The sequence below is a fragment of the Myxocyprinus asiaticus genome, chromosome 43 (genome assembly GCF_019703515.2).
Source record: "Myxocyprinus asiaticus isolate MX2 ecotype Aquarium Trade chromosome 43, UBuf_Myxa_2, whole genome shotgun sequence".
Classification (NCBI taxonomy): Eukaryota; Metazoa; Chordata; class Actinopteri; order Cypriniformes; family Catostomidae; genus Myxocyprinus; species Myxocyprinus asiaticus.
The window spans coordinates 37,907,813-37,932,691 of NC_059386.1; the positions used below are offsets into that span (position 1 = coordinate 37,907,813).

Consider the following 24,879-nt stretch of genomic DNA (forward strand, 5'->3'; position numbering starts at 1 on the left):
TAAACTTGAATAAACTCACATTCATTGAAGACGAAGGTGAGCGTGCGGTATTGAGTCTCCACTGAACCGAGTTCAAGAAGCTTCTTACGGACGCACGGCACCGAGTCTTCCAGCCAACGAGTGGCTTCCAACATGCAATCGCCCTGCTGCATACAGACGGATGTGTTACGACATACTGTTTATCACGCTGCAGGTGTTTGCTTACAAGAGCACGGCCACAACTTACCATGGTAAATAAGTGGCTTAGTGATACCACAGCTCGGGCTTGTACTGCCATATCTCTGTGAGTCACCTGAACACAAACAAGAAACTTGATCAGAACTGAAAGAAGAAACCAGAACGAGTGCGAAAGAAGAACGTTTCATCAGAACGGACACATACTCCTCTCTCCATGGCCTCCAGGATGGTTTCCAGAATCTCAATCTTCTGAAGCCTCTTCAAACTCAAATCATTTGAAACACTGAAAGACAGACAATAAAAACGAATTCTTTACAATACATGATCTTTACAATTACTGATTATAACATAAAACTATACAATTCATTTTTACTGTCATTGTTGATTAATCTTTAAAGTGAAAGTTCACCCCAAAATGTAAATTCAGTCATTGTTTACTCACCCCTGTGTTGTTATAACACTATATGACTTTCTATCTTTTTCTCAATAGACTTCTGAATTATACTTTTGTGTTCTTTTGAAGCTTGAAGAGGTGGTCACCATAAACTGCCATTGTATGACATCACTGAGCACAACATTTATTCACAATTTCTCCCTTTGTGTTCAGAAAAAGAAAGAAAGTCATATAGTGTTATAACAACACAGGGGTGAGTAAACAATGACTGAATTTACATTTTGGGGTGAACTACTCTACCTTAATATGTTCAACTCTTTCTTCAGAACAATAATATAAAGATAACAGACTAACTTTGGGTCGAGGAAGCCCATCTCTATGGCCCAGAAGGTGGATGAGTGACTCTCCTGCTGTCTCAACAGAATGGGCCACCAAAACACGGACACGTGCATCATGTGACAAAACAGTTTTTTAATCTCTGGCTTTATCTTGGCCCACCTCTCATATATGACATCTATGAATAAAATAGAGAATTACAAAGTAAATGATATATTCATCATTGGTCACATGATTACAGAGACTCACCTGGTGGTTCCACGTGAATATAAGGATACTGACTCTGACACACCTGAATGAAGAACACAATGATTCAGTACAGTATATACAGTCAGCACTTTTCTCATGTGTCTAAACAAGTTTCCACTCACAATCTTATTCTTGTGTCTCATCACATCTCCTTCCTCCAGATCAGAGTCTTCTGTGTCTGACATTCTGTTAAACACAAACATCATTAATATATACAGTAATATAAACAGCTGTTTTAAATGTAGTTTCATCAGTATCTTAATAACACATTCATAAATGACTGCATCATTTTTTTCAATAAAAAGTTAATATTACTATATCGACTGCGTAGCGTATCAATATTGGATATTTAACAGTTTTTTACTTAAAACAGACTTTAACAGACACTCGTTACAATCTATACTCTCGAATTTATTCGTTTATCCTGTTGTGTGCATTAATAACACGGATTAATCAAATCTAAAGATTAATTATTGTATAAATTTAAAATGTAAATGTTTAATGATTAATCAGAAACATGTCAACTTTATGGACAAGTTTCACGAGGAGAGTCTCTGGCCCGACATCACACACATCCTAAAACAAATAAATGTTGCTTTAACAAACACCTCAGAGAGCAATTATTCCTTTAAAACATCCAACTGAACCATTAAGAAGCTTGATAATGTTCACTACAAACCTGTTATGAGATAAAGCGCCGTTTGCAGATGTGTTTGAATATTTCCTGTTTCCTGCTGTTAGACTTCACACGTGAACTGAAGCACATAAAGAACCCGAATAAGAGTCTCTGCCGTTCTCCTGCTGAATAACGCACACATCAGCGCCCTCTGCCGTTCTCCTGCTGAATAACTCACACGTCAGCGCCCTCTGCCGTTCTCCTGCTGAATAACGCACACATTAGCGCCCTCTGCCGTTCTCCTGCTGAATAACTCACACATTAGCGCCCTCTGCCGTTCTCCTGCTGAATAACGCACACATCAGCGCCCTCTGCCGTTCTCCTGCTGAATAACGCACACATCAGCGCCCTCTGCCGTTCTCCTGCTGAATAACTCACACGTCAGCGCCCTCTGCCGTTCTCCTGCTGAATAACGCACACATTAGCGCCCTCTGCTGTTCTCATGCTGAATAACGCCCACATCAGCGCCCTCTGCCGTTCTCCTGCTGAATAACGCCCACATCAGCGCCCTCTGCCGTTCTCCTGCTGAATAACGCACACATCAGCGCCCTCTGCCGTTCTCCTGCTGAATAACGCACACATCAGCGCCCTCTGCCGTTCTCCTGCTGAATAACGCACACATCAGCGCCCTCTGCCGTTCTCCTGCTGAATAACGCACACATATATAATTTTATAATTTTTTTTTTTTTAATTATAATTAATTTTCTTAATTTATCACACATTATACATTTTGCACATATACAGTGAAATTCTTCTTTTTCACATATCCCAGCTAAGCTGGGGTCAGAGTGCAGGGTCAGCCATGATACAGCGTCCCTGGAGCAGACAGGGTCAAGGGCCTTGCTCAAGGGCCCAACAGTGGCATCTTGGCGGTGCTGGGGCTTGTTGAATAAACAAACACTACAAATTATATTATATGTGTGTATGTATTGTGTGTGTGTGTGTGTTTGTGTGTGTTTGTTTGTGTGTGGGTGTGTATGTGTGTGTGTGTGTGTGTGTGTGTGTGTGTGTAGTGAGTGTGTGAGTGTGTTTGTGTTTGTGTGTGCGTGGGTGTGTGTGTGTGTGTGTGTGTGTGTGTGTTTGTGTTTGTGTGTGCGTGCGTGCCTGTGTGTGTGTGTTAGTTTGTGTGTGTGTTTGTATGTGTGTGAGTGAGTGTGTGTGTGTTTTTGTGTGTGTGTGTGTGTGAGTGTGTGTGTGTGTGTGTGTGTGTGTGTTTATGTTTGTGTGTGTGTGCGTGCCTGTGTGTGTGTGTTAGTTTGTGTGTGTGTTTGTATGTGTGTGAGTGAGTGTGTGTGTGAGTGAGTGTGTGTGTGTTTGTGTGTGTGTGTGTGTGTGTGTGTGTTTTTGTGTGTGTGTGTGCGTGCGTGCCTGTGTGTGTGTGTGTTAGTTTGTGTGTGTGTTTGTATGTATGTGAGTGAGTGTGTGTGTGTGTGTGTTTGTGTGTTTGTGTGTGTGTGTGTGTGTGTGTGTGTGTGTGTGTGTGTGTGTGTGTGTGTTTGTCCAGTCCGCTGGATGGCAGCAGAGAGCTGCGCGCGTTAATAAATGAAGAAACAGAGAAGACGAGTGTGACATTTATAATAGTATATAATATACATTTTATCGAAGTTTTTAGCGTTCAATAAGAAATGAAGGCAGGTATCAGTGTGACGTGTGATGGGGCAGGAGTGTTAGTTTAGTGTTTGTTGAGAAAAAGCAGCATTAGATCTGTGTATTTGTTAATAAAGTGTTAATACAGGTAAATGTGTGTTTGTTTGTTTGTGCATTTGTTGATGATGGTGAAGAATTCTCCGTTTCCTCTTCCCGAGAGAGCGGTCTACGGCTTTGTGTTGTTTCTGGGATCTCAGTTAGCTTTCTGTGAGTTTCACCATCATCAGCTCTTATTAAATGTTCAGTAATCAGTGTATTTTATTAATGATATAACTGTGTTATTGTTCATATCCCCTCATTAGTGCTGTATTTAGTGTGGGCTTTTGTTCCTGATGTTTGGCTTCATTCAGTTGGACTGACTTACTGGCCTCGGAAGTGAGTGAAAGTGTTTTCAGTGTTCAGGAGAAACTTTATACACATTATACTGAACACACTGTGTTGATTTATTTTCAGATACTGGGCTCTGGCTGCTTCTATTTACCTGCTGGTCACTATAATCACATGTTTTGTGCTGCTGTTTGGTGTGAATCTGATTAACACTGCTCCACTCGCTTCAGTGGACAACATCACAGGTGAACACATCACATTCACATACAGAAATATCGTTGTTAATAAACATCACAGGTGAACACATCACATTCACATCCACAAATATCACTGTTAATAAACATCACAGGTGAACACATCACATCCACATCCACAAATATCACTGTTAATAAACATCACAGGTGAACACATCACATTCACATCCACAAATATCACTGTTAATAAACATCACAAGTGAACACATCACATTCACATCCATAAATATCACTGTTAATAAACATCACAGGTGAACACATCACATCCACATCCACAAATATCACTGTTAATAAACATCACAGGTGAACACATCACATCCACATCCACAAATATCACTGTTAATAAACACCAAAGGTGAACACATCACATCCACATCCACAAATATCACTGTTAATAAACATCACAAGTGAACACATCACATTCACATCTATAAATATCACCGTTAATAAACATCACAGGTGAACACATCACATCCACAAATATCACTGTTAATAAACATCACAGGTGAACACATCACATTCACATCCACAAATATCACTGTTAATAAACATCACAGGTGAACACATCACATCCACATCCACAAATATCACTGTTAATAAACATCACAGGTGAACACATCACATTCACATCCACAAATATCACTGTTAATAAACATCACAAGTGAACACATCACATTCACATCCATAAATATCACTGTTAATAAACATCACAGGTGAACACATCACATCCACATCCACAAATATCACTGTTAATAAACACCAAAGGTGAACACATCACATCCACATCCACAAATATCACTGTTAATAAACATCACAAGTGAACACATCACATTCACATCTATAAATATCACCGTTAATAAACATCACAGGTGAACACATCACATCCACATCCACAAATATCACTGTTAATAAACATCACAGGTGAACACATCACATTCACATCCAGAAATATCACTGTTAATAAACATCACAGGTGAACACATCACATTCACATCCAGAAATATCACTGTTAATAAACATCACAGGTGAACACATCACATTCACATCCAGAAATATCACTGTTAATAAACATCACAGGTGAACACATCACATCCACATCCACAAATATTACTGTTAATAAACATCACAAGTGAACACATCACATCCAGAAATATCACTGTTAATAAACATCACAGGTGAACACATTACATTCACATCTATAAATATCACTGTTAATAAACATCACAGGTGAACACATCACATCCAGAAATATCACTGTTAATAAACATCACAGGTGAACACATAACATTCACATCTATAAATATTACTGTTAATAAACATCACAGGTGAACACATCACATTCACATCCAGAAATATCACTGTTAATAAACATCACAGGTTAGCACATCACATCCACAAATATCACAGTTAATAAACATCACAGGTGAACACATCACATCCAGAAATATCACTGTTAATAAACATCACAGGTGAACACATCACATTCACATCCAGAAATATCAATGTTAACAAACATTACAGATGAACACATCACATTCACATACACAAATATCACTGTTAACAAACATTACAGTTGAACACATCACATTCACATCCAGAAATATCACTGTAAATAAACACCAAAGGTGAACACATCACATTCACATCCAGAAATATCTTTGTTAATAAACATCATAGGTGAACACATCATATTCACATCCACAAATATCACTGTTAATAAACACCAAAGGTGAACACATCACATTCACATCCACAAATATCACTGTTAATAAACATCACAAGTGAACACATCACATTCACATCTATAAATATCACCGTTAATAAACATCACAGGTGAACACATCACATTCACATCCACCAATATCACTGTTAATAAACATCTCAGGTTAACACATCACATTCACATCCACAAATATCACTGTTAATAAACATCACAGATGAACACATCACATCCACCAATATCACTGTTAATAAACATCACAGGTGAACACATCACATCCACATCCACAAATATCACTGTTAATAAACATCACAGGTGAACACATCACATCCAGAAATATCACTGTTAATAAACATCACAGGTGAACACATCACATTCACATCCAGAAATATCAATGTTAACAAACATTACAGATGAACACATCACATTCACATACACAAATATCACTGTTAACAAACATTACAGTTGAACACATCACATTCACATCCAGAAATATCACTGTAAATAAACACCAAAGGTGAACACATCACATTCACATCCAGAAATATCTTTGTTAATAAACATCATAGGTGAACACATCACATCCACATCCACAAATATCACTGTTAATAAACATCACAGGTGAACACATCATATTCACATCCACAAATATCACTGTTAATAAACACCAAAGGTGAACACATCACATTCACATCCACAAATATCACTGTTAATAAACATCACAAGTGAACACATCACATTCACATCTATAAATATCACCGTTAATAAACATCACAGGTGAACACATCACATTCACATCCACCAATATCACTGTTAATAAACATCTCAGGTTAACACATCACATTCACATCCACAAATATCACTGTTAATAAACATCACAGGTGAACACATCACATCCACATCCACAAATATCACTGTTAATAAACATCACAGGTGAACACATCATATTCACATCCACAAATATCACTGTTAATAAACACCAAAGGTGAACACATCACATTCACATCCACAAATATCACTGTTAATAAACATCACAAGTGAACACATCACATTCACATCTATAAATATCACCGTTAATAAACATCACAGGTGAACACATCACATTCACATCCACCAATATCACTGTTAATAAACATCTCAGGTTAACACATCACATTCACATCCACAAATATCACTGTTAATAAACATCACAGGTGAACACATCACATCCAGAAATATCTTTGTTAATAAACATCACAGGTGAACACATCACATCGGCATCCTGAAATATCAATGTTAATAAAACAGCACAGGTGGAAAAATCACATTCAGAAATATCACTATACAACGAATTATTCCTTTCTTTGTACACAAGGTCTTTGTTATTGCTGTGATTCACACCATTTTAAAGAGATAATGTGCCCAAAATGAATATATATGGCTTTCTTTCTTCCACTGAACATTAAAGTAGATGTTCAGCAGAATTTTCATGCTGCTCTCTTCCATACAAAAAAAAAAAAACATACGTTGACTGTGGGCTGTCCAGCTCCAAAAAGGACAAAAAGCACCATTAAAGATCATAAAAGTAGTTGCTATGACACACACTACAGTGCAAGTCTTAATGTTAATGTAAGTTGTTTTTCTGACAAACTGTTCGTTTGTGTCTATAAGCCACTCATTTAGTTTCTAAATATTCTCAGGCCATTTAAAACTTTTTTTTAAAATTGGACAATATTATATCTTGTTTGTTTACTGGTTGTGGCTCATTTCCTTTTTCTTACTTTTAGATCACTTCGCCAAGAGTCAGCGTTTAGAAGAGTGTCAGGACGGAGCGATTCCCAGATTGCAAGATTTCTCGATCAGTGAAATAAACCGTCTGTTTTACCTCTATTGATGTGATGAGACCACACACTCAATATGATTGTCTAGTGCCCTTCATAGGAAGCGTATCACATTCTATCATGAGTTGCATACGTTTGCCGTTTGTTCAGAGTCGAGATGATTAGATCCATCAGCTGCTGTGGCAGGACTGAGATTTGACTCTCTGATGAACTGTGTGTTTGTTATCATGATTGTGCACAGAATGACCTCTGACACTGATATACACTACTGAGACAGACCAGTTCAGGTTGTGGATGTTGTTGTGCTTTTGTTTTTGATTAACAATTTTTATTGATTCATACAATTAACAAAGAATAGCAAAACATATATTCACAGAATCAACATTTAACCCCCACTATTACCCCTCCCCCTCCCCCTCACAATCCCCAACCCCACCCTGACCCCCAACAACTTCCCTGTGGTCACACATGAGTATACATACAAAAAAAAATAAAAATAATAATCACACACATTTAAAACTATACTGCTATCTCCACTGCCCCTCCCCGAGAGCCCTCCAAGAACGCCAAATAGCTGCCCCATTTCCCATCAAACGAATCCAAGTTCCCCAGCCTTCTACATAACAGTTCCTCGAAAGTGGCCATCCAACCCATCTCCGTGCTCCACTCTTGAAATGAGTGTGCTGCAGCTGACTTCCATCCCCTTAAAACAATCTGTCTGCCAATCATAACACTGGTTAGGACACAGTTTTTTATATTAATGACCTCCCCATCGCCTAAAATAGAGAGTCTGGGGCAAAATGAAATTTGAGTGCCCAATACATCGCACATAAAACTCTGAACCAAAATTCTTGGATCTTAACACACCACCACAAAACATGGGTTGTGTCTTCATCCTCTGATTGGCATCGCCAGCAGGTGAGTGTGTTTTAAGACCGAGCCTATACAATCTAGAGGGAGTCCAATAGAATCTATGTAAAATCTTGAATTGCATCAGACGCACCCTTGCATCTCTCGATGCAGACTTGACGTTTTTTTATAATCCTAGCCCACACTCCCTCCTCCAATACCAAGTTTAAATCTTTCTCCCATAATCTCTTGATTGAAGTTAAAGCTCCGTCCCCCAGACTCTGAATTAACAGGGAGTAATACACTGATGCCTCATGACCTTTTCCAAAAGCAGTAATCACCCCTCCCAGGGGTGTCCTTTTTAAGAATCAGACTGATCTGGGCTTGCGTCATGGTTGGTGGAAGCTTTCCATTCTTTAATGATTCCGTATAAACTTCTAACAAAAGTGGAGCCAGTTCTGTAGCATAAGATCTAAAAAACTCAGCGGCAAAGCCGTCTGGCCCCAGAGCCTTGCCTGTAGGCAAGGCCTTAATTACCTCGCCAAGCTCCTCCAAGGTTATCTCTGTTGTTGTGCTTTTGAAACAATAAAATAAAGCTGAAAAATGTCTTATTCTCAAACTCCTCATGAAACTGAATCCGATTTTTTGGGGTCAGACTGTGACCTCCGTCTAGAAGTGAAACGGTCATCTGTTTATCTGCTCATCTCTCAGACTTCACAGCGACTCTTCAATCAGTCTGTGCAGCCCACCTGCCCGTGCTCGTGTCTGTACCTGTGGACAGGTGATCACTGCTTCTAGATAACCCTCATTAGTAAACAGGTCGGTGTCAAGTTTAACCTGTGACCATGACTCCACCACTGTTGTGACCTCCCTCATTGTCCTGTGTGTGTAAAGACTGGATCACTCAGGAATTTTGGAACAAACTGGATTCACTCAGTGACGGAAGTTCTTTAGTTTCACTTTGATCACTGAGTTATGTACTTTATGTTTTCATGTTTTTAGGTGATTGTAATATTTTGTGTATTTTTCATTGCGATTTTTTTCTTTCTGTATTTTTACTTAACTCTTATAATTATTTTTTTTAGATCATAATTATTGATGTATTTTATGGAATATTTAAACACCTCGAGTTCTACATAATACCATCTCTGGAAGGAAAATTTATTTAGTTTCCAATTCTATAAATTATGCAAAAATGTGCATTGTAATTTTACATAATCTATTAAAGGTGTGGGTGAGAAACAGATCAATAAATCAGTCCTGTTTTTACTATAAATCTCCACTTTAACATTCTTCTTTTGTTTTAGACGATTCACATTCGTCTTGAATATAATCACCTACTGGGCAGGGAGAAGAATTTATAGTAAAAAATGCTTGAAATATTGATCTGTTTCTCACACACACCTATCATATCACTTCTGAAGACATGGATTAAACACTGGGGTCTTATGGATATTTTGTATGCTGCCTTTATGTGCTTTTTGGAGCTTCAAAGTTCTGACCGACTGAGCTGAAATATTCTTCTAAAAATCTTTATTTGTGTTCTGCATAAGACAGAAAGTCATACACATCTGGAATGGCATGAGGGTGAATAAATGATGTGAGGGTTAGAAATGTTTGGGTGAAATATTCCTTTAATAAAGGGTGGAGTACACAAAAACGTCATCGAGGCTGTCTCGTTTCATTTTTTTATTTTTTATTTTTTTATTGGGAATGCAAAAAAGGTTAACAATTGTATAAATGTAAGTGTATATACATAAAAGTCATTGACAATAGATAAAAAAAAAAAACAAAGAAAGACAAAAAAAAAAATGAGAGACGGTCTTATTCATTAGGGAAATTATTTCGATATGTTATTTTGATTGTAAAAGCTGCATACATACTACATCTAAAACCAAATGTCTGCTCTCTTTTGTCACACTATTATTTATAATAATATTATTATATTATTATTCCTCACAACACTGTTTGTCCTGACCAGAGCGGTAAGAAATATACAAAATAATAAACATTCTTCACTTAATAGGAACAAATTAGGTGAGCAAACGCAAAGCCTAATCTTTTAAAATGACATATCTAATTTATTAATTGCAATAATTAGTCTATTATATACAAATGGAAATCCTTTAAAATAACAACAATAACAACAACAAAACTTTAACCAGTAACCACAAACGGCTGTGTTTGGTCCATCTTTAAGAGCGCTGAGAAAAGTTACACGTAACACGTGACTGTCTAATGCGACGCTTCAGTAGTAGTCTGGGCAATAATTTACGCCTGACGCTGAAAAACTATAATTTGTATTGAAAGTATAATTTCAAAAGTGGTGTACAGTTAAAACAGCACAATTCTGATTTAGAAGCCGTTTAGACCCCTCTAAGCTCCGCCCCGTTCCTTTTATGGTAGTGACGGAACCGGAAGAGGCGGAGTCTGCAGTTCATCAATAGGAAAGGAAACATGGCAGCAGCTGTGTGATGCAGGAGACTCGCGGCTCCGCAATGAAAGATGCTCATAACTCTGTGTTACATGTATCTGTGGGTGCGATTCCAGAGATATTACAGCGGTGTGATCCGCAGCGTGTTATATAGACTGAGCGGCGGCCAGAGCAGCTTTACTTTCTGTTCTCTGAAGAACCCCGAACAGCCCACAAACAGCCCAAACGAGGACTCACCGTTCCTGAAGCGGGGCAATAAAGTCCTTTACATCACTGAGCCGCAGGTGACACATCACAGGTTCATGTGCATCATCACTGAATGAACAGCTCTGCAGGGGCCACAAACACTTCAGAATGAACAGTGTATGCTCTCATGATATTAAACTGTTATGATTCACGGCTGCATCTGTGGATCAGTTTCTCTCTCTCTCTCTCTCTCTCTCTGTGTGTGTGTGTGTGTGTGTGTGTGTGTGTGTGTGTGTGTGTGTGTGTCATTGGCAGGTGTGTGATGATGACCTCAGTAAATGGACACTGTGTTTGGACTCTTCGCTGGTTTGTACTCCACAGCCAGAAAACATCGCCTTCATCATAGAGGCCACATCAGAGCAAAGATCTGGATGCTCTCCTCACAGAACTGATAAAGTATGATTCAGTCTACTCACAATCTCTTCTGTTGGTTCACAAAGCAGAGAGAGATGTTGAATGTATGTTAAATGTTGACTGCAGAAAATCACCAATAGCCAGTGTAAACGACTCTTCACTCGTCTCACGTCAGTGTTTAAAATTGTCTTTAGAAGGACTGCGATCAGCACTGATTTCCCAATTACAAGTTCTCAATTTGATATGGATTAATTTGGGAGTATTGTTTCAGTGATTACATAATTGTGACTGTGATAACCTCCAGGTTTACATATTTTCTATAGTGTTTGTTTGTATCATGTGACGTGTTCTAGCTCTGTAATGACATAATCCTCTCGATCAAATATTAAAATATCTTACATTGACCTTCCTCAACTGTCTGCTATCACTGACATCATTAAAGAAATCATGCCAAAGTTTAAACAGATATTATTCTTTCTTATTTGCATCGCTGTATCTGTCATTGTGTTCGTGTGTGTGGTTCAGGTGCTGAAGTGGTCTGATTATTGTCTTCCGTTGGCGTTCAGTCCCGGGCAGCCGTATAGAGCCGTAGCTGAAGCCAGTGTGGAAAACTTCAGCCGACTCGGAGTGGCACTTTTGGAAGATCGTCTTCAGATGGAAAATGGGCTCAAACCTGAAAAAATAGTTTGTTAGTTGAAACGAAATGCTTTTCTCACTGTAGATGACAACATCACACCGGTTGATATTCATGCTGATTCAAGTGTTTGTTTATTTTTCCCAGCTGTGTCACTCAGAGAATCGGCTCTTAAAGAATTGTTGGAACGACAGCGATCAGACCGCAGCAGAAAACTCGAGTCAAAACATCTCAGTGAGCCGACAGCGATTGTTTTATCCCAGGAGTCTGTGTCAGAGAGAGAAGCACGAGACATTTTATATTCTACTCTCCCGAGAAAGAGCGCCTCACATCTGTCCGTCCGGCGGGACTCGGACACGCAGAGTTGCGGAGTGGAACGCAGACCCTCACGTGACCTGCAGGAGGACACGTCCGAACACCACCACATGGACGGACATCACCTGCATCTGTCCAGCTGCCACGAGTGTCTGGAACTGGAGAACAGCACCATCCTGTCGGTGAAGTTCGCCTCCGTGGAGAACATACCGGACCTCCCGGACGACTTCACCGCCGTGGACGAGGAGGGCGGCGGTATCTCAGTTCACAGCAGGAGGGTGAACGAGAGCGGGAAACCGCCCAATGTGCTGGTGTTCACAGGTGGCTGCGAGGAGCAGTTCCAGAAGGTGCGCTCGCTGCTGGCCGAATGCATCGATACGGACAGCTACGCCATCTATCCCCTGCGGCCGCAGCAGGCGCTGAGTGAGCCCTGGTTGGAGAATGCTCTGCTGCTGGTGCTCGCCACCGACCAGACACTCACGCCGCAGCTGCAGCTGCGCTTCCTGTCCTACCTGAGCCAGGGCGGGAAATTGTTGGGCCTGTCGTCTTCGCTCTGTCCTGCCGGACTCACGCTGCAGCGCAGAGACACCCAGAAGAATCAGATCTGCACGCTGAACTTCACCAAATCGGACAGCACGGAGCTGCGGCTGAGCGTGCTGGCGAGCGGAAGCGTGTATGTGCGGGATCCACAGGACGGTGGAGGTGGCGAGGTGGAGCTCTGGGGGGAGATCAGCACGGAGGACGAGAAGCACATGGCGATCGTTCGAGTGACTCACGGAGCGGACAGTGGCGAGGCCGTACTCTGTCAGGTATTATAAAGCACATGGTTCCGGTCCTTGATGCTGATTGGTCAATAGAGTGTTCCAGCCGAGCTAAAGCACACAATATAATAACAGCTGTTGTTCACCAGTTACTGTGTCTAGACTAACATTAGTTTACATGTCCGAGATCATCTAATCTAGTGCAAGATGATACTTTGTGAATTTGATTAACGAAGTTTAACATTTTAAGTTTATATTTGTTGACATCCTGAGGAGTGTAACACTGTGAGTCTGCGGTGTATCTAAACATTGCTTTTTTTGTTTTGAGCATCCCTAACAGCCTGACTATCAGTTTGTCAGATCAATGGCAGACAGAACGAGTGTTGGAGAAACTGTGATGATTCTCTGGTGTTTGTGGTCTGTCAGGTGCGTTTGGAAACGGCTCCAGACGCTGATGTCACTCATGGTTTCTCTGAGCTGAAGATGAGTAATGCTCGCCGCTATGAGGTTCTGACAGAGATCCTGATGTCTCTTGGTTTGAGCTGTGAACTGAGTCAGGTGCCGCCCCACAGTCCTCTTTACCTGCTCCACATACACCAGGTGAGCACTTACTCCGTTACCTGCCCTAAAGTGACCCCAGTACAACTATTTAACATTTACATACAGAAATACATGGCTTTGATAAAATGATATATTAATATAGGTATTCCACATCAAGATTTTAGGTGCTGTAACTAATCAGGGTTTGTCCATTTGAAATGCTCGTGTGTGCAGAGTTTCCGTTAGCCGGTAATTACCGGGTTTTGACCGTTAAAATATCCTAATGTCTGACAAATTCAAACATTGTTGGACACAACTGCGGTGAAAATATTACCCCTTGTATTGATGACACAAGTGTACAGTGTGACGCCATGCATTGATAACAGCGCTTCACTGCCACGGAGGGTTAAACTTTCTCGAAGCTTGCGTAGTTCTAATCCACGACTATCCCGCACATTAACATAAGCAGCCTGTGTTATTCCCATCTTGCATACCCGCTGTGAAGCTTCTCACTTCAGAATCACATTAAAACCTTGCGTTGCCGTCTTCTGGAGAGATGGACACCAGGTTTATGTGAATCTCAAGTTGTCGAGAAACACTGGACACATTTGACTTCACTTTGGCAGCAAAACGCTTTTGCGCCATGAAAAATCAGACGAAAATAGTCATTTAAAAAAAAAGAGCCAAAGAAATTAGCCAAGAGAAATTATATGACATAACCAAACGATTTGTTGTTTTAATATTTATTTATAAATGAAAAGATATGTGGCAAATTGCCGTTTAGTTTATTTTTGCCCGATTGTTGAATGTTTTTTTTAATTAGACTTTAATTTGCTAATTTTTTGATTTTTGTTAATGAAAAAGCAGTTATAATGAACAAACGTTTATCGTTCAGTTGACTTGAATGTGTCATAAATTAGCCTGCATCGCATTATTATGCATAGCCCATCGTGTTTACATTGCAAAATAAAAACCGAAATTAGATGATCGGATTTTTTCCAGTATGTCCGGCAAACCAAAATGTCCGGTGAGCCGGCACCAAAATTTCTTAGCGGAAACTCTGCTTGTGTGTGACCATTTAATTAATTTTTAAAAGTACAAATATTCCATGTAGTCTCGCAATTAATATGAGCTCATAAAATCTTCATGAATAATACCTGACATATATCTACTAAACTGCTTGAAATTTCATGTCAGCTACCATAAACTGTATGCATCAAAATATCTGAAATTCTATAATAATAATACATCTTATACATTCATCATAAGAGTATGAATATGAGTTTTGATGGGATGAATATGTTGATCTGTTTAGCCATTATATTTCTTAATGAATATAAAGAGATGAGAGTGTAACACCTCAGATGTCACATCACAGTAAGTTCATGTTTCTAGTGTAATTGTCTTCACTCAGTCTGTGTCAGAAGAGTTTTGATCTTCTCTCAGGAGCTGAACTGTAAACAATTATTAACATGCATGAGAACAGCAGATGTTTTACATGTGTGTGTGACCTGAACATTTAAATGCACCCTTTTAAAGTTCATTTACAGAGACATTTAAAATGCAAATTAAATTAATTTTGTTTCTCTCATGTTAAAAATAAAATGATGGCTCATAGAAACTGTCATTTTACTGTGTTCTGTATTGTCTGCAGGTCTCTCATTGATATTTTCTTGTTGTTTGTGTTGTTATTGCTTGGGTTTCTGTGTGTGTTCACTCATCAGCTGAATACAGTTGTCAGTTGTGGAGTGAGAAATGCAGTTCTTTTGCTGTAGGCCTGAAAACCATATTCTGAGTTCAGTGGATATGAGCTGTATAAACAACTAGTTGTTAGTCAAGCCAGTGTAAGTTTGACACTAATAAACTATAGTGTTTTGTTTTGAATAGTTTGTTTTAAAAAAGATAAAAGATTATTTGTCATTTAAAGTCACACACTTGTAAGGCACTCCAGTGAGCAGTAATGAGCTGTAATTCTCTTTTATGGCCATTAGGTGTCAGTCTTTCGCTGTCACAACTTGTTCTCATAATAATAAATACATTATTATTGTGCATTGCAATCTATATTATTTAAACCTTTTTTTTCTCCCCAATTTGGAATGCCCAAATCCCAATGCGCTCCAAGTCCTCGTGGTGGTATAGTGACTCGCCTCGATCCGGGTGGCGGAGGACGAATCTCAATTGCCTCCGCGTCTGAGACCGTCAATCCGCGCATCTTATCACGTGATTTGTTGAGCTCATTACTGCGGAGACATAGCACATGGAGTCTTCACGCCGTCCACCGCAGCATCCATGTACAACTCTTCACGCGCCCCACCGAGAGCGAGGACAACATTATAGCGACCATGAGGAGGTTACCCCATGTGACTCTATCCTCCCTAGCAACCGGGCCAATTTGGTTGCTTAGGAGACCTGGCTGGAGTCACTCAGCACGCCTTGGATTCAAACTCGCGACTCCAGGGGTGGAAGTCAGCGTCAATACTCGCTGAGCTACCCAGGCCCCTATATTATTTAAACTTATATTTAGACAAATTTTTTTTTAAATATATGAAATTACCCATATTTAAATATATTGTAGTAATAGTGGCGTATCTTTTAATACTGACGTCAGTTCATTTAGTTTTCTATTTAAGCGGTTGTATGTGAACCTTGAACGGCAAACTGACAGATTCATGCGTGTAGATCATTTACAAATCGTGATTATGACAGCTAATGAATGGCATTTTCGAGAGATGTTTGCTGAAATATTATTTTGAAGGTTTTTTTTTCACTCCAGCGTGACATTTAACCCCAACAAACACCCTGATGAGGTCGTGTGGAAATGTATGTAAGAGATTATGGAGGCGGAGGCAGAGGCGTGGCCGTACGCCATGCTTTGGAGAGTGAAGCAGGGGAGATGAGTGGTGAATGATTTCCACCTGTGCTTAGCAGCAGTCGAGAGAGAGAGTCCAGCTGAGAAGCTGCTTGTATGTTGGCTGCTGCCATGTTTTCAACCTTTTGAGTGTTTGAACTAAAGCTTCACCGTTGCGCTTTAAGCGAACGTGTTTATTTTGATAATTAAAAAGTGACATTCCTGAGTTTTAATTTAATTGCTGTCTCCTGCTTCATCATTCCTTGAACCTCATTGCACTGGTGCCGAAACCTAGGATTTAGGGAGGTACATCGTCATGGAGTCCTCGCCGTTGGCGGACATCATCAAGACCCTCACTGGCATCCACCAGACTCAACACCAGGCCCTCCTGGAGCTTCGAGTGGAACAGGAGCAATGTTTCGAGGTGCTCCTGCAAGCCCAGGCGGAGGACCAGTTGGTGTTCCAGAGCTTGCTGCTGCGTGGTACTCCAGCAGCGACTCCGGCCACGGGACCCCCACCTCAGATCACCCTGGCTGAGATGGGTCTCCAGGATGACCCCGAAGCCTTCATTGAGCTGTTCGAGCTGGCCGCTGCGGGGTTGGGCTGGCCCCAGACACAGTTGGCGGTCTGCCTGCTGCCTCTTTTGTCGGGGGAGGCTCAGCATGCGGCCCAACAACTGCTGGTGACCAACCTGCTGGAGTACCAGGATCTGAAGCAGGCCATTCTACAGCGGGTCAGCTGGAACCCCGAGCAACATCGTCAGCGCTTCCAGGCAATCTATTTACAAAAAATAGATTGTGTGTCAAAAATAAAATTTTAAAGACCACATTCCAACATTAGTGCAACAGTCAAACCCCGAACTTCCCCCCGAAACAAACAAACAGAAAAAGAAAAACGTGCGCATTAACCCCACACACGACAGCGCCAACCGGCGTCCATCCGTTTAAGCTCAAACAGTCCATGTATGCCTACGAGAGTCCCTGCGACAACTTTGCCATCAGATTGCTCAAGTCCGGTGCTTCTATACCAATTTTGTGAGACAGAATTACATAACAGAAGAAATCCATAATACAAACTCCAGCCAATAGGCAGAACAAACACAACGATTGTGTAGATTTCTTCGCATTACTGCCCCGAAGGTGAGATCCTTCACAAAACAAACTCCAGCCTGTAGCAGAACCAATGCAAAAATAAAAGAAAAACCTGTTCAGTTTCCTCGGACGGTCAAACGAATGTTCAGTAAGCCGGCATGAGTGCCACAGATGACCTAATCCTTCCAATTTCCTGCAAAGAATACTCAAGCCAATAGGAGGCATAAACACAAAGAACGTGCAGATTCACCCCCACACTGTCCTGAAGGAGTGTTATTCCACAAAACAAACTCCAGCCGCTAGGTGGAACAAGCACAAAAAGAAAAAAAAAGTGCCCAGTTTCCTCAGACATTCAAGTGTATGTTCAGTGAGTCGGTCCACTCAGCAGCAACATGAAAATCACCAAATGCCTTACTCCAATGTTTTTATGAAGGACAATGCTTGCTGTGGGCATGTAAATATTTTGCGGCCATCCTTAGTATCTATTATCAATTTGGCTGGGAACATCAGTGCAAAAGCGACCTTCCGTTGATGTAAGAGTTTCTTGCATTCCTTGAATCAATCATGTTTCTCTCGTCGATATTGTGGTTCTTCCAAGAAAGCTTTCCTTTACTCCTCGCCTCGCGTAACATGAGATCTTTATCAGATGATCTCAGAAATTTGGCCAGAATTGATCGGGGCCTGTCTCCCTCAATGGATCTCCGAACCGGGACCCTGTGAGCTCGCTCGATCGATTTCCAGCTTATGGCCTGTTATTTCGAGCAGACTCGGGAAGAGCTCATCTAGGAGTTTTACCATATCTCGGCCTTCCTCATGCTCAGGAATTCCAACAATTCGGACAATTGTTTCGCCAAATACTATTCTCAAGGTCTTCCAACTTTTCCCGAATGTGTTCCAAATCTACTTTGGTCGCTAGTGGATTAGCAGCTAATTCCCTCTCCGATGACTCCAGATAATCGGTGCGTTTCTCGATGTCCCCGATTCTTGTAACCAACTCAGAGAATTTCGACTCCATTTGAAGTTTTTGTGTGGGCGTTAGCCTCACGGTGCCTGAGATGTCATGAGAGAAAATTGGGAGGAGGGACCTTCAAACAGCAAAAATGAAATTCAATACGTGCTTGACCTGAGAGCAAAACTCCACACATTGGGGCAGCTATCACAGGAGAATTTGTTACAGGCTTAAGAACATCAAACAAGGGGACTTTACATGGGGAGATAAAGTCCTTGTATTACTACCCACATCACGCTCTAAATTACCCACAAAGTGGCAAGGGCCCTTTGAGGTCACATGGCAAGTCGGGGAAGTCGATTATGAGGTTACGTGTATGGATAGAGACAGAGCACATCAGATTTACCACCTCAACCTCATAAAACTATGGAGAGAGGTGGTCCCCTTGACTTTGGCGACAGTGGTCCTGGAGAGGGAGGAGCTTGGTCTGGAGGTGAATTTAAAAATCACCAATTGAGTCACCCCGGTTCCCTGTGGAGACCACCTCTCACCGTCTCTGGAGGTTGCCAGGTTGCAAGAAGAATTCTCTGTGTTCTCAGGTCCCATGAATCCTGAGGACGCTGTTATTCTTGGCCTGTGTCACATTTCCTGTTGCTGCTGGCGCCTAGCTCGAGTCTGTGTTTATAGCCTGCTAGCTTTTTTAGCATTGCTTATTTATCTGTTTTCAGCTTTTAATCTTTAATATCTGTCATTTTTCAGCGCGCATCAGATTTTCCCCCGCATTATTCTCTTATCGCGATTCAACTGTGTGCATTTTTCCACGTGCATCCGCTTTCTATTTTTATCACGATTAAACTGTGTGCATTTCACAGCATGCACCCATTTTTCTCCTCTGTGTTACATGGATTATTGCATCGATCTCAAAGCACCGCTTATCAAGAACAACCATAACAACAAACAATTGCGTGAGGGATTCACATCGATCTCAAACCCTCGGCGCTCAGGAACAACCAACAAAAACAAACAATTGCAGTAAGTCACAGCATGTTATTGTTTCCTGTATTACATGCCACATGTTTACTATAGCTTCGTCTGTCAGCAGTGTGGGATTCACATGTGATAAATGTAAGAATTCGTCAGGCTGACAGAGAAGGTTAATGAGTGAGAGACCCGCATCCGAATGCTAGTTGAGGTCAGTGAGAGAGAAGCCTGTAGATACTGTTTCGGATGCGGGTAGAACAGCGAGCAACACGCACACTTTGGTTCCGGCTGTTGAACCCCCACAGCAAGGTGTTTGGGTGATGTCACGGCGGCATACTCTCTCAGCAAAGCGACCCCACTCTCCCGTTCCTGTTAGGGTTTCCAATCGATTCTCTCCACTCAGTGATGCTGAGAATCATGTTGAAAGGGCCTTAGAAACAGATTTTCTAAAATTGTTATTCATGTCGGCACTAGCGATGTCCGGCTTCGCCAGTCAGAGAGCACTAAAGATAATGTTAAAGAGTTGTGTGAACTGCAAAAACAATGTCAGACACTGTAATATGCTTTGCCCCCCTCCCTGCTCATCATGGTGATGAGGTTTATAGTAGATTAGTGTCACTGAATGGCTGGATGTTTGAGTGGTGGCTGGAGAATAGCATAGGATTTATAGACAATTGGAAGAGTTTTTGGGGTAGACCTGACCTGCTAAAGAGAGACGGACTCCATCCCTCCAGGTAAGGTGCCACTCTCCTCTCTAGCAATTTGGCTCATAGTCTTATTGTGATAATATTTGACTAACTGGGGCCCAGGTCAGTAAGCAGACAAACTAGTTAATACGAACATCTGCTAGCTGCCTTGAGATGTCACACAGGTCACATAAACTACAACACATAGAGACTGTATCACCTAGATATCATATAGAGACTGTGTCTGTTCCCCGAACTACCAAACAAAAACCCCTCACTAAATCATTTACAAAAAATGTAATTAAGGTCACACTTGAACAAAACAAACAAACTGAAGATAAACATCATATAAAGATAGGGATACTAAACATTAGATATCCTTCAACCCAAAGTCTTTTGCCCACACACTGCATATGCAGCTGCCTATCTGGATGATATCATCATCTATAGCAGCGATTGGCAGTGGCACATCCAGCATTTAACGGGTTTCCTGAGGTTGCTGAGGCGGGCGGGACTAACGGCATATCCGAAGAAGTGTGTAATTGGGTGGGTGGACGTACGGTATCTGGGCTTCCACTTGGGTCATGGACAAGTGCGTCCCCAAAATGATAAGACAGCAGCTATTACAGCTTGTCTGAGGCCCAATTCCAAAAAGGGGGTGAGACAGTTCCTGGGGTTGGCTGGCTATTATCGGAGGTTTGTGCCTAATTATTCGGTCGTCACCAGCCTGCTGACTGATCTCGCTAAAAAGGGAGCTCCAGACCCGGTCCAGTGGACGGAGCTGTGCCAGGAGGCTTTCTTACAAGTAAAAGCCGCACTCTGTGCATTCCACTGACTTCTCTCTCCCTTTTGTCTTACAGACGGCTGCATTGGACAGGGGATTGGGTTGTCCCAGGTAGTGGAGGGGGAGGAGCGCCCCGTGCTGTACATTAGCCGAAAGCTCCCGGTAAGAGAGACTAGGTACAGCACAATAGAAAAAGAGTGTCTGGCCATCAAGTGGGTGTCCTTACTCTCCAGTACTATGTGCTTGGGAGGGCCTTCACCCTCTGTTCATACCACGTCCCGCTCCAAAAGCTCCACCGCATGAAGTATACTAATGCGCGGATCGCTCGTTGGTATCTGGCACTTCAGCCTTTTAAATTCGTGGTGGTCCACAGGCCGGGGGCGCAGATTTCCTCTCTCTGAGTGAGGTGGGGGGAGGGGGGGAGTCTGTGGCAGGCTGGACGGGTCCCCAGCCTGAGTCGGGCGGTGGGGGTATGTGGTCGCAGAGGCATGGCCGAGCACCGTGCTTTGGAAAGTGAAGCAGGGGAGATGAGAGGTGAATGATTTCCACCTGTGCTTATCACCTGTCTTGTGTTTCAGTGAGTGATTGGGGCTTTTAAAGAGAGGAGACAGCGGCAGTCGAGAGAGAGAGCCCAGCTGAGAAGCTGATTGTATGTTAGCTGCTGCCATGTTTTCAACCTTTTGAGTGTTTGAGCTAAAGCTTCATCGTTGTGCTTTAAGTGAATGTGTTTATTTTGTTTCTATAAAAGTGACATTCCTGAGTTGGAATCACCATCTCCCGCATCCTCATTACAGAGATTAAGAGACGGGTTTTGAAGAGAGAAGAAACCGCGTGTGTGGAGACACCAGACGGACTGAAACTTCTTAAGATCGTGTGTCTTTTGTTCTGTCGGGTTTCTATTGGAGCTTCATTCAGCTCATCACTGCCTAATCAACTGTGTGTGTGTGTGTGTGTGTGTGTGTGTGTGTGACACGTGTGTGTGTGTGTGTGTGTGTGTGTGTGTGTGCGTGTGTTTCATTATATCGGTTTTCTATTGGAGCTTCATTCAGCTCATTGCTGCCTAATCAACTGTGTGTGTGTGTGTGACTGTGTGTGTGTGACTGTATGTGTGTGTGTGTGTGTGTGTGACTGTGTGACTGTATTTGACTGGTGTGTGTGTGTGTGTGTATGTTTCATTATATCGGTTTTCTATTGGAGCTTCACTCAGCTCATTGCTGCCTAATCAACTGTGTGTGTGTGTGTGTGAGACTGTGTGTGTTTGACTGTGTGACTGTATGTGTGTGTGACTGTATTTGACTGGTGTGTGTGTGTGTGTGTGTGTGTGTGTGTGTGTGTGTGTGTGTTTCATTCTATCGGTTTTCTATTGGAGCTTCACTCAGCTCATTGCTGCCTAATCAACTGTGTGTTTGTCTGTCTGTGTGTGTGTGTGTGTGTGTGTGTGTGTGTTAGTAAACATGTTAACTGCTCCTCTGGGACTGTATTATGTGCTGTGTTATGATTGAGTGTCTGGTGTAATTGATGAAGCGTCTGTCCTCTCAGCTGATAATAATGTTATTAAAGGAGCATCAGGTGCTATAGTGAAGCGTTTTTGTCTCTTTTGTTGTATCAAATGCAGAATGTGGCCTGTGCACACATTTATCTGCAGTAACACTGCTTTCTTTGTGTTTCTGAAATCGTGTGTCATGATCATATTTTTACATCAAAAATGTATGAATTCTTTAACTTTTTTAACAAGAAGCCTTAGTGTTTTTCTTTGACACTGAACTGCTGCTGTCTGAATCTTTATTTGCTGCAGTAAACATACACTTTCTCAGTGTTACTGCACAAGATAGACACACAGGAAGTGCTCAGAGTCATCCAGAAGTGTTGATCACACTGAAGAAAACAGACAAACATCATTTCTCTGAACATTTTTAATTCAATTACAGTGTTTTATTGATATTCCTCAAACATTCAGCTTAGAGTTTGTTCTGATCCTGTAACTCTAAAAATTAAACACTTTGTTCAGTTTGAACCGCTTCATCATACAGACTACATTCAAACATTTTTAAATAATTTCAGCCTTTTGAAGGGCAGTGGTAGCTCAGCGGTTAAGGCTCTGGGTTACTGATCAGAAGGTCGGGGGTTCAAGCCCCAGCACTGCCAAGATGCCACTGTTGGGCCCTTGAGCAAGGCCCTTAACCCTATCTGCTCCAGGGGTGCCGTATCATGGCTGACCCTGCACTCTGACCCCAGCCTAGCTGGGATATGTGAAAAAGAAGAATTTCACCGTATATGTATAATGTGTGATAAATAAAGAAAATTATAAATTAATTAATTATCTGATAGCTTTGTGTGTGTTTTTTAAACTTGAAAAAAATCTCCCATTGATTTTGTTAGAACTAAAGACTAAAACTTCAATTAAATCTGTAACACATTTCTGCTGCTGCCTCTCAATCATTGTTATTTCTTGTAATTATATTTCTATTCTCTAAGCTTTTCTGCTTAATTTGCTAGCTTGTCAACTAATTTTTAAAAGTTGATTGGTAAAAATATCTACATTTGACTTATAATCACTTAAAAGGAATACTTTAAGCTTAAACACACATATAGAAGCTTTAAATACAACAAGAAACATCAACTGAAAATATAACTCTGGAACATCTGCTATGACTTTCACACCTTTCATGAGTTTGCATCCCTGATTTTAACAGATGTCAACAGTCTCAACTGATGTGCTAGAATACAGTTTTGAGTGTTTTAATATGCATAACTTTTTGTCTTAATTCAATGTCTGCTCTTATGTGATGGGCAACATATTCTTCAAAATGAATACATTTATCCAGGAAAGAGTTCCTAAATTGTCTTATTTGTTGAATCAGACTGTTTTAGACCTCACAGAGCAGAAGTTGTAACGCAGCCAACATGTGGTGTAATTGATTAGCCATGCTCGCTGATCACCGTGTTTAATTAAGGAGCGCCACGTCTCTTTAACAGAATACAGGAGGCCGATACACGGTCACTTTCCTCTGATTTCCACAGTGCTGCCAATAAAACAGACAATTTTTCTAAACCACAGAGCAAAACAAGCAGCCCATAACTTTTAAACAAAACAGTGTGTAAATGACATGAGTTATTGATTAAAAATGACTACATGTAATCGTTTTCCACTGGCGTGACGATGTGGTTTGTGTCTCTTACAGGAAGGCCGTTTCCTGCCGTGGTTGCGAGGGCAGGTGTCCGGCTCCGGTGGTGTTTTGAGGACTCAGACGGGCAGTCTCAGGGTCATCTGGGGTGGAGAGGAACCACCAGATCTAGCTGACGGTGAGCGGGCATTATACACCGACCCGCCACAGAACTTCTCAGAACATTTCAGTCTGCAGACGTACAAACAAAACCTACAAACTCAACGACTGGGCCAAACCGTCATTTACGCTGACGTCACCACCACCACAATGGACCTGCTGGAGGGGTACGTACAGTTACAGCGATAGTTCAACCCAAACAAATTCTGTCATCATTTACTCATCCTCATGTTGTTCCAAATCCGTATGACTTTCTTTCTTCTATGGAACACAACAGGAGCTGTGAGGCAGAATGTTACTCTGTCAATATTCACACACATTGTTTCCATACATTAAAAGTGAATGGTGACTGAGGAACGACATGTTGAGTAAATGATGACAGATCTTTCAATTTTGTCTGAACTATCCATTTAATGTTGTCATAAAACACGTAACATGTGCCTGTAGTCTTGTGTTTATATTGATGGTTTTTGCTGATGCCGCCGTGTGTGTGTGTGTGTGTGTGTGTGTGTGCGGGGGTGGC

The 24,879-nt window shown here is 41.4% G+C and overlaps 3 protein-coding genes across 6 annotated transcripts in view; 2 read left to right on the top strand and 1 right to left on the bottom strand.

Moving 5' to 3' along the window:
* LOC127433872 (E3 ubiquitin-protein ligase TTC3-like) overlaps nt 1-1,936 on the bottom strand; it is a 39,434-nt gene extending 37,498 nt beyond the window's left edge. For both annotated transcript variants that reach the window (XM_051686166.1, XM_051686164.1), the window contains exons 1-7: nt 1,836-1,936; nt 1,279-1,342; nt 1,157-1,199; nt 926-1,085; nt 382-460; nt 227-292; nt 20-146 (exon numbers count right to left, since the gene is read on the bottom strand). In XM_051686166.1, coding sequence (XP_051542126.1) covers nt 20-146; nt 227-292; nt 382-460; nt 926-1,085; nt 1,157-1,199; nt 1,279-1,341 — 538 coding nt within the window. In that variant the 5' untranslated portion in view covers nt 1,342; nt 1,836-1,936. The remainder of the gene's footprint in view (nt 1-19; nt 147-226; nt 293-381; nt 461-925; nt 1,086-1,156; nt 1,200-1,278; nt 1,343-1,835) is intronic.
* Nucleotides 1,937-3,369: 1,433 nt separating this feature from the next.
* On the top strand, nt 3,370-10,104 carry LOC127433886 (phosphatidylinositol N-acetylglucosaminyltransferase subunit P-like). 2 transcript variants are annotated; one of them, XM_051686198.1, is made up of 5 exons: nt 3,370-3,463; nt 3,614-3,686; nt 3,782-3,854; nt 3,933-4,051; nt 7,547-10,104. In XM_051686198.1, exons 1-5 carry the CDS (start codon nt 3,458-3,460, stop codon nt 7,651-7,653), a joined length of 378 nt encoding a protein of 125 aa, XP_051542158.1. In that variant the 5' UTR covers nt 3,370-3,457; the 3' UTR covers nt 7,654-10,104. The 2 variants fall into 2 exon arrangements, with proteins under 2 accessions (XP_051542158.1, XP_051542157.1); XM_051686197.1 differs by having other exon boundaries at nt 3,376-3,686.
* A 789-nt stretch (nt 10,105-10,893) lies between these two features.
* Nucleotides 10,894-24,879, top strand: part of hlcs (holocarboxylase synthetase (biotin-(proprionyl-CoA-carboxylase (ATP-hydrolysing)) ligase)) — a 28,956-nt gene continuing 14,970 nt past the window's right edge. Inside the window, exons 1-8 of one of the 2 annotated variants that reach the window (XM_051686167.1) lie at nt 10,894-11,167; nt 11,385-11,525; nt 12,009-12,171; nt 12,265-13,241; nt 13,620-13,793; nt 19,548-19,653; nt 21,149-21,234; nt 24,255-24,523. In XM_051686167.1, the coding sequence (XP_051542127.1) occupies nt 10,955-11,167; nt 11,385-11,525; nt 12,009-12,171; nt 12,265-13,241; nt 13,620-13,793; nt 19,548-19,653; nt 21,149-21,234; nt 24,255-24,523 (2,129 nt within the window). In that variant the 5' untranslated portion in view covers nt 10,894-10,954. The remainder of the gene's footprint in view (nt 11,168-11,384; nt 11,526-12,008; nt 12,172-12,264; nt 13,242-13,619; nt 13,794-19,547; nt 19,654-21,148; nt 21,235-24,254; nt 24,524-24,879) is intronic. The other variant, XM_051686168.1, reaches the window with a different exon arrangement.

Bases quoted from the DNA above. Each gene is read 5' to 3' on its own strand.
- LOC127433886 (XM_051686197.1), top strand. From the start codon at position 3,572: ATGTGTGTTTGTTTGTTTGTGCATTTGTTGATGATGGTGAAGAATTCT. The intron at 3,855-3,932 runs GTGAGTGAAAGT...ATTTATTTTCAG, and splicing joins CTGACTTACTGGCCTCGGAA to ATACTGGGCTCTGGCTGCTT. The intron at 4,052-7,546 runs GTGAACACATCA...TCTTACTTTTAG, and splicing joins TTCAGTGGACAACATCACAG to ATCACTTCGCCAAGAGTCAG.